The sequence below is a fragment of the Molothrus aeneus genome, chromosome 2 (genome assembly GCF_037042795.1).
Source record: "Molothrus aeneus isolate 106 chromosome 2, BPBGC_Maene_1.0, whole genome shotgun sequence".
Taxonomy (NCBI): domain Eukaryota; kingdom Metazoa; phylum Chordata; class Aves; order Passeriformes; family Icteridae; genus Molothrus; species Molothrus aeneus.
This window is the reverse complement of record NC_089647.1, coordinates 4842827-4858648: the sequence shown is the minus strand read 5'-3', so window position 1 is coordinate 4858648 and position 15822 is coordinate 4842827. Positions and strand designations below refer to the sequence as shown.

The window sequence follows — 15822 nt, the reverse complement described above, 5'->3', positions numbered from 1 at the left end:
AGGACTGTGTTTTGGGGTAAATCAACCCAATTGGGATAAACCTTCTTTTTCAGGCCCCAGTAACCCTCCCTCTCTCCCAGAAAGGACCCCCACACCTGTAACCACAGAGCAGCACCAGTAAAGCTCTGGCAGCACAGGACAGGCAGAGCAGCTGTGTTCACCCACACCAGCCTGAGCACCCCAGCACCTCCCAGGGATGGTGTGACACCTCCTGCACCCTGCCTCTGTGGCTCAGGGACCAAAATAGGGTTTTTTGCCTCCTTTGATACAAAGTGAGATACTGAAGTACCAGCACAGCTGTGAACTAAGATCCTCTGCACCCAGTCTTCTCTTTATTTATTCAGTACAGGGATATAGCATATGGTATGTTACAAAGTAAACCATGAAACATTTACCAAATGCAATTTTAAATAGCAAAAGCCCAAAAATCAGCTGCAGAAAGCTAAGGCAAGAGAGCAAGTGGCACTCCCAGGGCTATTCCTGCTGGCAGAGTTCAAGTGGAGTGACTGAGCTCTGGAGGAGGCAGAGGCTTCCTTTTCCTGACAAGTTGCCTCCTCGCCCTTACACCAGAAGATAAAAATACTCATATTTCTCAGGAGAAACAAAGCATGGCTGTTTTATCTCCCCTGGCACATGTGGGATGGGCCAGCCTGGAAGAGGTATTGGGTGTCCTTCTGCCTGGCACATCAGCTAGCTGGCTGGATGTCTCATGCTCTGTGCCTCTTGTAGCTCTCTCCTCCTTCACCTGCCCTGCCTTTTACCCCAGATTGCTGAGTGTACCCATGCAGACTCTGCTCTAAAACAGGCCTGTGCTCCCAGCTCCTCAGCTGTCCTGTGGAGGCAGCTATGGCCACCCCCAAGGCCCAGAGGAGCAGCGCATGGAAGGTGATGCAGGTGCACTTTCTGCAGTCCAGCTTCTCCCTTGGGGATGCAGATCTCGCAGCAGCTCTCCATCATGCCCTGGTTATACCTGAGGACTGTGTTTCTTGATTTTACCAGCAAAATCAAAAAACACAGTCCCTCACCCTCAGCAGGAGGCCCTGGGATGCAAATCCCTGAGAATTCAGACAGTGCCACCAGCAATCCTGCTGGTTGGCAGTTTATAATGCTTTGTTTCACAAGCCAAAGGAGACCAGACCTCTGCTAAGCAAAACAAAAATTGTCTGGATAGCCCCACAGAATTATACTGAGAATAAAGGTTTGTTTTATTTGCCTAAAAATGACAGAAAACTGAGTTGAAACTGTCCCTGAAGAGGCTGTGTCGCACATTCTCCTGGCCCTTGTCAGAACAGAAAGGTTTCACAGAATGGGTGTCTCACCCACCCTTTGAAGCCCCAGTGCTGGAGAACCTCTGCCAGAAATCTCTCTCAGTGTTTCATTTAAAAGAAAAATAAAATACTGACCTAACTCTCCCTTGCTGCAATCCAAGCCCACAGTTTCTTTTCTAAACACAGTGGAGAAAGGGAAAGGAAGAAAAGGGAAAAGTTCTCCCTTTCCCATTTGCGTTTTTCCCACACAGGTCCTTCAAGGTTCTCACACATCCTTTCAATTTTTTCTTCTCTGCCTTATGTGACACAAATCCTTTCAACTTCAGACAAATATTTAATTACATACAACTCATTTTTGGTCCAGGAGGCCATGTATTTGATGCTGAAGCCAGAGAGCTGTCCTAATGCGTAGCAGGAGATGAAACCCTGTAAGATCCATAGGTCTGTTTTGTCCAAGTAGAGCTTTAGCTTCCTCTTGGTGAAAACCATCCAAAAAGCACAAAGACGACAAGGTGCAGTGAAAGCAAGTGAAGCACAGAAAGACACAGGGGCTGACTGTTCCATATCCATATCCTAACATGATGGAAAAATGGCCACAGGGATGAATGCCCATCACCTTGAGCCTCCTTGTCTCCACTTGATGCTCTCTCTGGTTTTCTGCAAGGAAAGCCACCTTTTCATAGCTGAGCATTACACAGGGCTGGGCAGAAGGGGCTCCTGGCTGTCACAAACTTTCTTTTCCCAGTGAATGGTGGAGCAGAGAGACCAACATCCCTCCTGCCAGTAATGCAGCCTTTTCTGGGGTTCAGGCTGTTCCCAGCTGGCTGCAGTGGGGTCTGGATAGCTCTGACCGGTTCAGCACAGCTGTCCAAGCTCCCAAGCAGTTCTTGGCCACAGGCAACCTCTGCAAGCTGAAGCGATATCAGCTCTTTAGTGATGATCAGCTCATGGTGATTTCAGCTCTTATCTTGCTAGGCACCTAAGCAAGCAGAGGCAGGGAGAGAGAGGAGAAGGCTGTGTGGGGCTCCACAGCGATGTCTTTATTGATTCTTCTGCGAAGGTTCCCAGTGACAGCTCTTCTGCCTGAGCTGGGCAAAAGCGGCTCTTTATATAGGGTTCAGGGGTTTTGGAAATTGTCCAATGGCCAAGATATCAGCTCTTTAGTGATTATCAGCTCATTGTGATTTCAGCCCTTCTGCACAGTCAGGCAGATGCAGGGAGAGGGAAGAGAAGGCTGTGTGAGGTTCTACAGCGATGCCTTTATTGATTCTTCTGCAAAGGTTCCCAGTGACAGAAGGCTCTTCTGTGAAGGCTCCCAGTGACAGCTCTTCTGCCTGAGCTGGGCAAAAGCAGCCCTTTATATAGGGTTCAGGGGTTTTGGAAATTGTCCAATAGCAAGGGTTAAAGGAAAGTGACCTGTAGTCTTACAGAGGGATAAGCAGGGGTCCGAAGGCAGAAGAGAGGGGCTTCCAGGCCAGTCACCATGAGCTGGCATTTCCTATCTTAGGCTTCTCAATGCCAGGGAAGTCTTACAGGCTCTGGGCCTGCTACACACCAGGCTGTGTGCTCAGGGCCTGTGTCTGGGGGGGTTTGGGGTCCGTGGCTGGGTGCGGGGCCGTGGCTGGGGCCGTGGCTGCGGGGGCTGCTGGGGCTGCTGGGGCAGCGGCCGCTGCTGCACTCGCTGCTGCCTCGGGGTGGGCTTGGATGGAGCCTGGGACAGCTCCCACATCCTCCTCTCATGGTCCACGGGCAGGGTCTGCATCGCTTGCTCCTCCCCTGCAACAACACAAGGGCCCCACAGTCACACATCCACCAAAAAGTCCGAAAGACACGGAAATGTCCTCAGCCCAAGCAAGAAAAAGCCAAGTGTTGGGGTTTAGCTGCCACTCTCAGGTGTTCCTGCTGTGCCAGTGTGTCACCATGATATTTTATGAAAAATCCCTTCGCCGGGATTTCTTTTCCTGGAAAGCTTCAGCTTCTCCCTGTTTTGCTGCTTTGGAATGTGATTTGGAGAATTGTTTACCCAGCATGTGAATTGTTTTTAATTAATGGCCAATCACAGCCACCTGTGTCGGACTCTGAGTCTGTCACAGGTTTTTATTATCATTCTTGTTTAGCCTCCTGATGTATCTTTTCTCTTTTTATTTATATATTCTTTTTAGTATATTATTTATATATTATTTATTTACATATTATTTATATATTATTTTTATTTATATATTCTTTTTAGTATAGTTTTAGTATATCATTTTCATATCATATCATGTAACATCATAAAATAATAAATCAGCCTTCTAAGAACTTGGAGTCCGGTTCTCATCTCTCACCTCATCCTGGGGACCCACCCAGCACCACAACACCAGTGAACAGCAAAAATCACCTCTGCCTGCACCTCCCAGGCCAACATGGAAGTTTTTTTTGGCTGCCTGGCAGAGATCAAGGTACCTGGAGCATTTGGGGCAGCTCTGCCCTATCTGTTGAGGGAATCAGCTTTATCAGGGAAACACCAATGGACACCCCCAGACTGAGCTGCTCTGTCCCCTTTTGGAGGCTACTAAAGGGAAGGTGAGATTTAACACCAGGAAGCAACATCAAAGCACTCTGCCCTGCATTGTCTGTGCTGGGATTTTCAGACTCCTGGCAGCCAGAGATCCCTTTTGCCAGCATTAATTTTCACACACAAAGAAGTAAATTCATACAGACTGACTGATCACTGACTCATCGTTTCTGAAATATCACTCACCTTAACTTCAGGATTGAGGGATTTGCCTCTTGAGACACTGAGTCGGCCTTAAATTCACAGCAAACTGTTCCAGAGAGGCTAGTCACCATAAAATAATCACTAAAATATTAGTTTTCATTTTCTCAGACTCATTTTCTCAATTCCTGCTGAATCCAGGCCCAAGAACTGAGGCTATGGTGTCACTGCACAGCTGAAGCAGTGGTCTGTACCACTCAAAAGAGAACAGCCACAATGTAAAATAATACTCAGGTGGCTTTCTCAAAGCACGTATCAGAAAGTGAGACTGGCAATGCCAGCTGATCTACACAGATTCACCATACGCTAAGACCAGGTTATTGCTCATGTCAGGGCAGAGAAAATGCTCCTGACCACAGGGGGTTGCTGTCAGTGGGAAGCTCTAATATTTTAGGTGGCTGGATAGCAAAACAAAGTCTCTTAAATACTTACCATAAACTTCATTCCTTTTTGCTTTCTTCCTTCTGATACAATAAATAAGACAAATCACAAAGATGACAAAGAAGACTGCACCTCCTGCTATGCTTAAGATGAGATAAAAGTCCATCTTGCCTAGTTAAGGGGATGAAAGAGGATGTTAGATGGAAAGAAATCACTTGCACAACATCTACTTAGAATCCTGTATTTTCTTCCATTGACTGTAAAGGCAGACCAGCAGACACCCCACCTTTTGCCTTTACCTGTTTACAGCAGAAAGTTGCTGTTCCTCGTTGTTGAGAATTTTGATTGCTCCCTGATGGGTTCAAGTTCTGCAGAAAATTGAAACCAGAGTGTTCGTGTGTGCCAGCTCACTGTATTTAAATTGCCACTTGTTTTAGTAGCCAGTGTTACACCAAGGTGTATTTTGCTTTTTCTGTGCCTGTTTCTCCCAGATGAGTGCAAGAGGAGCCCAGAGAGATTCACATATAATTACACTTCCATGAAAAGCTGGCTGAGCTAATGCCCACCTGAAATGAACCTTCTTGCCTCTAAAGGTCAAAATTCAAGGTGACTGGCCTCAAATGCAGGACCAAGTGTTCACAGAGGACAGCAGGGTTAGAAGGAGGTTTGACTGCAAGATGAGGGATTTTTAATCTACTGTGGAGCTGGCAGAGTCCCACCACTACATAGAAAATTTGAGAGGTATTTAGTTTGTGTAGGAAGAGTAGTGCTCCATGGTCTTAGGGGGTTTTTGGTATCTGAGAAATGCTGTGTTTGTACCTTAAAATCATTGGTATTTCTCTGTTAATGATGTGAGAAAAAAACCCAAACTCTCCAACCGAATTCACCCTGTGATAAAAGAGTATTTCTCAAGGGTGAGAAAAAGTGAAATCAGAATTGTCTAGATGATGGCCAATGTCTGCCCATAGCAGCAGTGCAGGCAGACCTGGGCTTGCCTGGCTTGTGTCCTGGCATGGGCAGCTTTGGCCAGCATTTCCTCATCCAGACAAGGAGTTTGGGATAGCTTGCCTTGTCTTAAACAGACCCAATCCAGCAGCACTCTTTCATACCTGGCTGCAAAGTCCATGCCACATCCTGCTTGCCCCTTCCCAGTGCTAACATCAATCATCAATGGGACTGTGCAGTCCATCAGGTCAGGCAGCAGCAAAAATATGCATTGCTTGGCTATTTTTGAAAACAGGAGGATTATTCAGGGGGCAACAGCTGCACAGGAGAGCAGTGGCCATCCTGTCCCTCAGCTCTTTGCCCATCAGTCACAATCAGCACACCTAGGATCACTTCAGTAAAGCCTTCATGCCTTCGGGCTTGCTCCCTCCTCCCTTCTCACACCATGGGCTGTCCTTCAGACTTGGACTTTCCCTAAATTCACTGTGGCAGAAATATGTAAAAATTTGAAGTACTGAGCCAGCTCTTGTGAGCCCCCCTACTCTCCACCACCTCCAGCAGGAATCTAGAGTAAGAAAATGCTTCCAGCAGAGCACTTGTGGTTGGGTGGGATGAACCCAAGCCTGGAAAATTCAAGGACTTTTCCCCAGCACCGCACTGGAATTCTGAATTTTGAACACCACACCCCGTGTCACACCAGTGTGATCTGTCCTTTGTTTGTGCCTTAACTTGCAGAATTTTTATGTGGGAGGATGACAACTGTGATGACTTCTTTTGCCTACTGAATCATTTTCAGCATGACTCTTCCCATTTAAAATGCAACCCTTTCAGTCCTTTTGCTCCATCTGTGGTTAGCTGAATAGGAAAACCTTGGTACATTTGAACCATGCTTATCTGACCTGTGTAACCCCAAAGAAAAACCCTCCAGAACTTCCCTCCTGGTTTCTAGGCCAAGCTGAAGAGTCCAAGCAGCTTATTTTTTCCCCTTGTGAGAGGACTCATCCACACCCATGGGTAGCAGGCAACCACCACATTGATAGACACGATTGTGGAGAGGAGAAAAACACAATGGATCTCCCCGCAGGAGAAGGGGAGGAGCAAAACCCCTCTCACACCCCATTGCCCTCGGCAGTGATCCACCCTAGCACATTCTGACAGAAGAGATTTCTTACCTGAGCAGTTAAATACTTTTTCAGCCATTTTTTCACTGACTTGGTTCTTAACAACGCATCGGAACGTCCCAGAACTCCACCCGTGCCATTCCAGCAGTGTTGCATTCTTTTGGATTTTTCTGCCATTGGGTTGGGTCAGTTCTATTGTAAATGCTTCATCCTTGGCCTTCCCTTTTGTTTCATCCTTGGCCTTCTGTTTGGCTCCACACTTGACAGACACACTTTTATTCCTGCATTCAGCCATGAGGATTGGCTGAGGGACAGGTTCTGAAAAAGAAGGGAAGGGACAGGCACATCTGAGAGAGTTCCTCCTCCTGAAAGCCTCTGCTTTAAGCAGAACAGAGAATTAACCCCAAATCAGCAGCCAATGAGGTCACAGAAGAATGAAGAGCAAATTAGACCTCTACTGCAGAAGTGACAAGGCAACAATAAAGAAAATGCAGAGCAGTAGCCTAAATGGTTGGCCTGGTGAAGCAGAGCTGGACACCAGGCAGGTGAGGGGAGGAAGCTGAGTCTCCTTGTGGTGGGTGGAAGGGACTGAGAGCCACAACCCCCTCCACCTCTGGACCCTGTGTTTTGGTGCAAGGGAAGTTGATCCTGTTCTGGCTGTGCCCATCAGGGAGAGATTTTTCTCTAAAGCAGGAAAAACTATGAAAAGCTCCTCATGATGCTCTGTGTGCTACCAACAGCACTCAGCAGGCACGACAGCACAGCATGGAAGGCCATCAAGCCAGAATGGAGAGCACAAAACAGACACTTCAGCTCTCAATGAGGTTATGACAGAAAAAACTGATTTCTGTCTCTTCTTATGCCCTGCAAACAACTTGCTCCCTTTCCAGTTTCTCTATCACTAGTGGCACTCAAAGAGATGGAAAAGCCTGCAGGATTTTCCTCAAGTAAGGCCAACTGGCAGGGACAGCAAATGAAAAAATAATTATTTCTACCTTTAGGACCAGATAAACAAAAACATGCCAATGCCACCTCTAGTTACAGGCTGAGTAAATTATCAAGATAATAAATACTAAAGCACATAAGGACTGCTCATAGCACATGCAGTCAAGGCTCACACCACAACATCCTCAGCCACCCTTTCCTTGGTAAGCCCACTCCTCCTCTGCAAACTGGAACCTATTCCTCAGGGAAACATCCCAGTGGGAAACATTAGAGTCCAGGTGCTGGAGTTGGGTGAGGATATCATTGAGACAATTTTCTTTTTTTTTTTTTTTAGAACTGTTTATCCAGCCCTAGTAACAAAGGGCCAGCCTGGCTGACAAATTATTCTAGCACCCAACAGTTACTACAGGACTTCCATGTGTCAGAGGTAATGCAACCTCTCTGCTGCACAGCAGAGGAGATGATGCAGCACACAGCTGGGCTGGAGCATTAACCTTGACCTGAAATGAGGACACCCCAATGGCAGCAGTGTGGCTTCAAAAATGAGCAAGAACCATCAGGCCCTGACAACTTCCTCAATCTGTTTACAGTAATAGCTCCCAAAGCAGTGAGACACCCTCACTACTCAGCAGCCCCTTAGACACAAAGGGGCCTCCCATTGCACAGAAACCCTGCTAAAACCATTCCAGCTGTCATTGCTGGAATGAGGCATCATTTCTGCAACCCCAGCTGGTGCCACAAACTCAAGATGTTGGCAAAGCTGTACACGATGACTGAAGAAGGACAGAACAAAGCTATCCCCTTACTGGGGAAAAAACCCATGCTGTCCTACAGCTTAGAGGTCTGGAGAGGACACAGCAGCTTTTAAGGAGCAGAATAGCCACCCCCATCATCCCTACTCACCCCAAAACCTTTGGGCTCTACTGCTCTGATCTCTGAGGACAAGACACAGCACAGGAATGGAGGCTGCCCTCATGCTTTGAACCCAAGCAGCTGAAATCCCCAGGTGTGTGCTTAACTGTGCTTCAAAGAGCACTGTCTTTCTATTTGTTGTGTTGTGCAAGGATAAGGGTGCAGGAGTCTTCTTCCACTGCAAATTCAGCTCCTTCTGTGGTTTATCTCGGGGCGGTGACGGCTGGCTATTTTGTATGTTAGAGCAAAAATGGAGTGGGATTCCATTGCCTGAATGAAGGCATTTAGTGCCATCAGGACTCCTGAGCTCTCCTCAAGGGGCTGGCAATACAAGTTACTCAGCTTGCTGGACCAGCAGCCAGAGAACAAAAGTCATAACTCAGTACCCATAAAACGGCACCAGAAGTACCCAAAACCCACAGTGCATCAGCCACAGCTGTACCCCACATGGGCTCCTGTGGTCTTGGCAGAGGTTTCTGGAAGCAGGATGCTGCTGGGAGCCCAGGCCCCTCTCAGGATCCCACCCCAGCTCAGGGTCCCAGCACTGTTTGTGGCGCTGCAGTAGGGCTGACCACCCTCACCCTGCTCTCAGTGTGAACCTGCTCACAGCTGCTCTCTTGGGCACAGCTGGGAACCTGCTGGCTGACAAACAGGGGAGCCAGAAAGAAGCTGGGGATTTGAGGCCATCAGCCAGAGCAAGAGAAGGGAGGAGAGAGGCAGGCTGCTGTCAGTGGCAGGAAGGAAAAGGTAGAGCCCTACAGAGGTCCTGCCACTCCTAATCAGCAAGGAGGGCACTGAGTAGGAAAGGCTGTGGGAGAGAGCAGAGAATGCCAAGTCTTGTCCAGCTGTTCTGAGCATGGTATGGCAAAGACAAAAACTCACCCTGAACGAATAACTTTATATTTTCCTCTGCCTTCAGCTGTCCATCCTTCTGATAAACCTCCACCTTGTAGTTGCCACTGTCCTCCTTCTCCAGGCGCTGGATTTGCAGAGTCCCGTTCCGGAGTATGGCGCACCTGCACTGCTCCTTGTTCACAAAGTGCTTGGCTTTGTTGTCTCTGATCTGAACCAGCCTTTCTCCCTCTCTCCTCCATGTGGCCTCGTAGATGCTCCCAGGAGCAGTGATGCTGAGAAGAGCTGTCTCATTCACTGCCTTGTAAATCCAGCTGCTGCTGGAGCCTGTGGAGGGAAGCACAGCCAGCCCCTCAGTTGTCTCCAGCAGCCACAGCAGTCACCCAAAAGGCTGTCACTTGCTATGCCACCCTCTTCCTGAGCTAAGCCTCTCTGCTTTACTGATGCCATCTTCTTCCCCTGCTCCAAAATATTTCTTGATTGTTCATTAGATAAACGCCAGCATCCAGTTTAATTCTGAGGGGCAAGAAGGCTAAGAGCCCAGCTTTCAAAATCTAAATTTATACCTTGGCTATACTTGGAGTGACTCTAGATGCCAAAATTCATGGCCTTCCATTCACTTTAACATGAACTTAGCCCTTCCTTCAAAGGTCACTTCTGTGTTTTGCATGTGGCACAGGCTGGTACCCAGAACTGCAAACAGCAAAAACAGTCACATCCCTGGACAGCAGAATCATTTCAGCAACCCCAGTGATAGCAATGATGATAATAATAGCAGCCCATGTCAAGCTGTGAGTGAGTGTAAGGCACTGAACTGGAGGCACACCCACAGCAGTGCCCTCCCTCTCCCATCCCAGTTACTCTGCCCCACTGGAATGTATCCACTTGGATTTTTCTAGCACAGGATCCTGATGGGGAAAGTAAGGCAGGAAGAAACAGCTACCAAGATCTGAGGGGCTGCAGGAGTCATTACAAGAAAAGCAATTGCCAAAAAAAAACCCAAAAATCTTTTCTCTTCCTTTGATTCCAGGTCCCTTCTCCAGGACAGTGACGAGTAGGAGCTTCCCCAAGGTGGTGTCAGGACTGGGAAACACCCGGGCATGGGGCTGCCAAAGGGGTTGTTCACTAAACATCCACCGCGTGTCCAGCAGTGGGGATGATGCACTCCTGGAGCAGTGCCCGGGTGCTCTGCCTGCTCCCCTCCAGCCACTGCCTCTGCAGACCCCATTTCTGGTGAGCCAGCACTTGGGAAAGTTCCCTGGGAGGTCATTCCAAGTGAGGAACTGTCCCCACCCCCGTGGCAGGTGGACAAACCTGCGGGAGGAGGGCGAAATCCGCGTGCAAGTGTCAGGTGGGATAAGCTCACTGGCGCAAGCTCGAAGCCACAGCTTATTTAGTTTGTCATTTTCTTGCGCTCATTCCTCCTCAATTTACAGGGTGAAGCCAATCAGCAGGAGGAGATTTCCCTTCCCATCACCACAGAGAGCTGATTCTGCCCTAATTTTATGTATTTTAAGTAATTGTTTCCCCACAGAGAGAAAAACCTGTGTTTATGCATATTTTTATTACAGTCCTTCACTCCTTGTATCTAGGATAATGATAAATGGCACCACAGAGGGGAAACTGAAACCCACTGGCTATTTCATTAAACTAACAATATTAGAGATAATCAGAGAACTAAAATAGCATGCCTCTGCAACAAGAACATTAATGCTGTAGTGCTTCTGGCAATTCACCACCTCCAAAGAGAGGTTGTTTTTCCAGCATTGCCTTTCTTGCAAGGTATTTGACATATCTAATGAAATGTCCTGAAATAAAGCTATCAACAAAACAGCCTTGGAAGCAGCTATGCCCCGCACAGAGGACACCCCACATTATACCCCAAGGTTTGATTTCTGATACTTGTTTCTGCTCAGTCATGAACAAGTATTTAGAGCTAGGAATAGGATTTCTTTGCATAACTTGTATTTTCTCTTATATTTTAAGACACTACTTATATTTTCACTCTGAAAGTAAAGGAAAAAAGTAATCTGAGTTTCCAAGGATAATTCAATGGCATCTCTGTGGACCAGAGACATTTCTAAATATTAATCTGATCTCCATTGTCTTTCTAGTGGAAAGCTGAGTATTCCACATGTATGATACTAAAAATCTGTTTAGCTAATGAAACAACAATCCTGATAAAAATGCCCACTAAAATGTGCTCCAAAGGGCAGAAAGGTTTTAACTGAGAGACTACAGCTCACTCACAGTCACAAGAAAGAGTTAAAAGAAAAAGCTCCCATAGTAATTTTAGAGAAGGAAGGAAGTCTCTGAAACAATTTTCTATTCGAGGGAATAATCCTTATTTCTGCTGGGGAAGATGTTTTATAGATTGTGTACATAAAGAGAAGAAATCCTTATTTATCTATTAATTTTGTTCTGAAGGAAAAGCAAAGCATTAAACAGCCATACATACAAACTTAGTGGAATGAAACAGAGGGGGAAAAAAATTATGCAGGCTAGTATTGTCTCCATCTCTTAAAACCTTCTCTAATCTATGAGTTAACACCTTAATTAAGTTTTTAGATTAATATTTTAAAAAATAATGAGAGCAATAATATGCAAAATATAAAAAATATATGCAGTTGCTTGCTGTTTTCACATCTTAAACTTCAGCTCCACTGAAGACACTGAAATCTATCACTCTGTTAATATTTATGGAAGAATATAAATTGCACTTTCAAAAGATTTGCACGTCTTTGATAAGAAAAGGAAATTACATGCGATAATGCACAGTGAACTGGATCTCTAATGTAGTACAAGCTGCCTCGAGGGCAGAAAGCAAACTGTATGCTGACATTTCTCATTACACATGTGTCAAATTAAGGCTCATTAACTTAAAACCAAAACTCTTTACAACTTATTATTATAACTGGAATAGGAAACTCAGGTCCTGCCCTCCCCCTGGCTGAAAATTAAATCAAATAATAATAGCAATAACCCAGATGTCTTCACTCATTGGAAAAGTGGAACAAGTTCCTTATCAGTAGCAGCCCACCAAGTTGTAAATGCTTTAAAATGCAATTTTAACATCAGCCCAAAAGAGCAAAAAACTGTAAGAAAAACTCACATTTTACACTGGGAAATAAAAGCATCAAGCACTTGACTAGGAAAATCCTCCTAAAGTTCATTTTCAGGGTCAAAAAACATCCAGTGTTGCCTTGTCTAGTGATAGCTCCTGGCAGGTGAAAGGGTTTTCTGCTGTGAGCAGGCAGTGATGGGACATGTCGGTGCAGCCTCTGTGCCCTCCTCCTCTCCTCCAGCACTTCTCATTTCTAGCAGGGGCGGAAATAAGCCTCAACAGGGTGTTTGATCTGCATGGAGGCAACATGGAGACAACAACGAAAATGGGCACTAAAATGCAGGAATGCCCTGGAGGTTTGTCCACCCAGCTGGAGGGCCAGATGGGGCCCTCATCCTCCTCAGTGCTCACCTGGAGAGCTCAGCTCCAGCATCCATGTGAAAAACGCCAATCACTTGGGGGTTTTTAAAATTTTAAAAGTTTAATGATAATAAAATGGTTATAAAAATAGCAATATAATTAGAGTAATAATAATTTGGACAATTCGGATTAGGACAATATGAGACAACAGAAACAAAAAGTTGCAGACATCCGGGTACCTTTTTCTGGGCTTTTCACAATCCACATGCCATCATCCTAGTGGGAGGGACGCAGTTTTTGGGTGGGGGAGTGATGGGAAGCCTAATTCTCCCCCACAGACTCAGCAGCAGCAAGAGGAGAGCAAGCCCAGGGCCCCCAGGGAGGAGCAGGTGGCTGTTGGACAGGGCTTGGAAAGGAGACACACTTCCCTTGGAAAGCAGCAGGACCAGCTTGGCATCAACATCTGGGGTATGCGGGGCTGGCCAGAGGCACAAACGCTTCCTGCAGGCAGCTGAGAGAGGGATGGGCATGGAAGGGGGTGAGAACCCTGCCTTGATCCAGCCACAATCTGGCCCTGGAGCTGGCTGCTGTGGGAAAGAGAAAAGAAGCTGCGAGGAGCTAGGTCCAAAAACATGAGAGAAGCTAATGAGGTCCTTATCCCTGATTCCAGTATGAAACAGATGGAGTGGTGAGGATTTTGAGTCTTATCCTCACCACCATAATTCCTCTGCTGCAGTAGCCACTGAAATGTTCCAGCTTTTTGTGACAGGCATGGGCCAAGAAAGAAGACAGAAGGAAATCTGTGGCACCAGATATGTACAAGAGTAGATAAACCTTGCTTGTTTGTTCATGTCATTCCTCTTCCTTGAGGTTAGGTCTTCCTTGTAAGACACCTCCCCTTCTCCAGCTTAATCATTTTTTACTGGTATTAATGAGATTAAAAAAACCACTCAGTGGAGGAAAAGCTAGTTTTTCTTCCTTCTTTCTGCTCTTGTTTCCTTCCAAAGAACACACAAAGGAGGCATACACATAATGAGAGAGGAAGCAACAGCAGCAAGATCACATTTCTGTGCCTGACCTCCACCCTCTGTGGCAAGAGACAAGCTGAGGGCAGGGGCTGCCACACTCAGGTATCTCCTCAGCCAAGCAATCTGTGTCAAACTCCTGGACACATCTGCTTCCAGCCCAAGCACCTAAAGAAATTTGGGTAAAGGCAGCAACCCTGATTTCTCCTCTGTTTTTTGAAGTTTTTTTGCAAGGTCCATCAAGCAGAGCAGAGGGAGATCCACCATGCTGAAACCACTGTCCATGCTCTGCTCAACTTTGTTTCCCTTCTTCTTCCTCAGGCAAACATCCCTCAAAGCCCCTGCCTGCTTCCAGGGTACCCCTGCAGGGTGTCTGTTTGCTGGCATGGTCACCCTGCCAACACTCTGGGGTGGGAATTGTCACGGTACAAATGAAATGCAAAGGGAAAGATGTGTGCGTGTGTGTGAATGTGAGAGAGAGAAGACAGGTAAAGCTCCATAGTGGTAGAACCAGGTGTGAAAAAATTCTCTGTATCCATAATGAAGGCCACTACTTTCAGTTAATCAGTTTGGCATGCCCAGGTGCCACACACAGTCTTCTAAACTCACAGCTGAAATGGGTCAAAAGCCCCTATGGTCCAGCACACCAGCTCACCAAACATCTGGCTTGCTGTTGGAGCAACAGGTAGGCAGGAGCAAGAACCTATTTGTAAAGGATATAAAACATCTGTTCAAAAATGAGCTCACTGTGAGCAGTGAAGAAGCACTTGAGAGAAGGGTGAGGGCTCAATGGCTGATGCCCCATGGTCACTGGACTCACAGAAGAGACACCAAGCCTTGGTATTCCCGAGTACTCGGTGCACATGCTCAAAATCCACTTGCAAGACTTTGAGTAACAAGAGTTAGAAGCACAGCCAAACCTGCAAAAAGGGCACACCACTCACCTGCAGCAAGAGTTCCCCATGAGATCCTGGCACGTGCATGGTCTGTCCCAAAAGCAGCCCCTTTTCTAACCAGCCTCTGAAACCTCCTGCAGCATCAGACCCAGCTGGAGAGAGACAAAGCCACCCATGTCTCTAAGCTCAGTCTTCCTGCCAGATGACAAGTGGGGACATGTCAATATTCTGCCAGCTTTACCCTTCCCCTCTTGAAAAGCAAGGCAATGTCATGCTGCAGTCCTGATTGGGCTTTGATCCCCATTTCAGAAGAAGGATTTTTTGGATGTTACTTGGAAGGAGGCACTCTAAGTTGTTGCACTGATGTCTCTGTTTTCCCTTCAAGGAGAGTCCCCGGAGAAGGCATTGAGGAGAAGGTGCCTGAAGGTGTCTCTGGAAAGCACAGCAGCTCTGGGCTGCTGCCACAGAGGAACCCTAGAAGCCAGCATGTACCTTCAGAGATGTGGCACGGGGTAAACATCCTGAGAGCAGCTCCAGCACAGAGCACTGGCCAGAAATGCCCTCCAAGGTGGAGAGAATGGCACAGAGAGAGCTGTGGCTGGAGCTCTGTGTGGCCACAGCCCAGGCACTGGCCCAAGCTCTGCTGGGCAGGATAGGGTGAGCTGTAGATAGATAACAGCTGTAGATAGCAGTGCTCTCACTCGCTTCTCCTCACTGCAGACACCCTCTCTCCTCACACAGGAAGTAACAGCACTGGATTAAACAAAGGCAGCTAGAAAATGGGCAATGATAGAAAAGTAGATGTCTCCCAGCACGGTGCTGCTAGGCCTGGCTCAGTTAGGCCTGTCCTTAGCATCAAACTAAGGATGCTGGAGCCCTGTTTAGCCCATTGCACTGCTACACATCCCCATCTTCTGATGCTCAGGAGACCAGAGGACGGAGCACAGCCACAACAATGGGCTGGTCTTTGCACATCTCTGCTCTCTCTCTGAGGCATTGTTTCCACTGCAGAAGCCACAAAGCGCTGCACTCAAACATTTGCTTCTGTGGCTTGCTCTTTCCTTTACACTTCTGCTCTTTGTAAGACAGCACACAGTTTCCTCACAGGGAATGTAAGTATTATACTCACATCTCCTTGTAAAGGTGACAGAGTCCCCCCACATCTGAAGGCAACATCTCAAGAGACAATATGCAGCTGTTCACAGCTCTAAGTTCTCAGCTTAGTGATGAGCCAATAAACATTCATGCCTGAGGCTTACTTAAAAAAAAATTTGTGATAAAAAATACTGTTATTT

General features: G+C 46.9%; 1 protein-coding gene across 1 annotated transcript; it reads right to left on the bottom strand.

Moving 5' to 3' along the window:
* Positions 1 to 305: 305 nt before the first annotated feature.
* CD2 (CD2 molecule) lies at positions 306 to 12387 on the bottom strand. The gene is made up of 5 exons (XM_066568252.1): positions 12295 to 12387; positions 9213 to 9509; positions 6525 to 6791; positions 4459 to 4578; positions 306 to 3044 (listed from the first exon to the last, which is right to left on the bottom strand). Exons 1-5 carry the CDS (start codon positions 12353 to 12355, stop codon positions 2836 to 2838), a joined length of 954 nt encoding a protein of 317 aa, XP_066424349.1. The 5' UTR covers positions 12356 to 12387; the 3' UTR covers positions 306 to 2835.
* Between the last annotated feature and the right edge of the window lie 3435 nt (positions 12388 to 15822).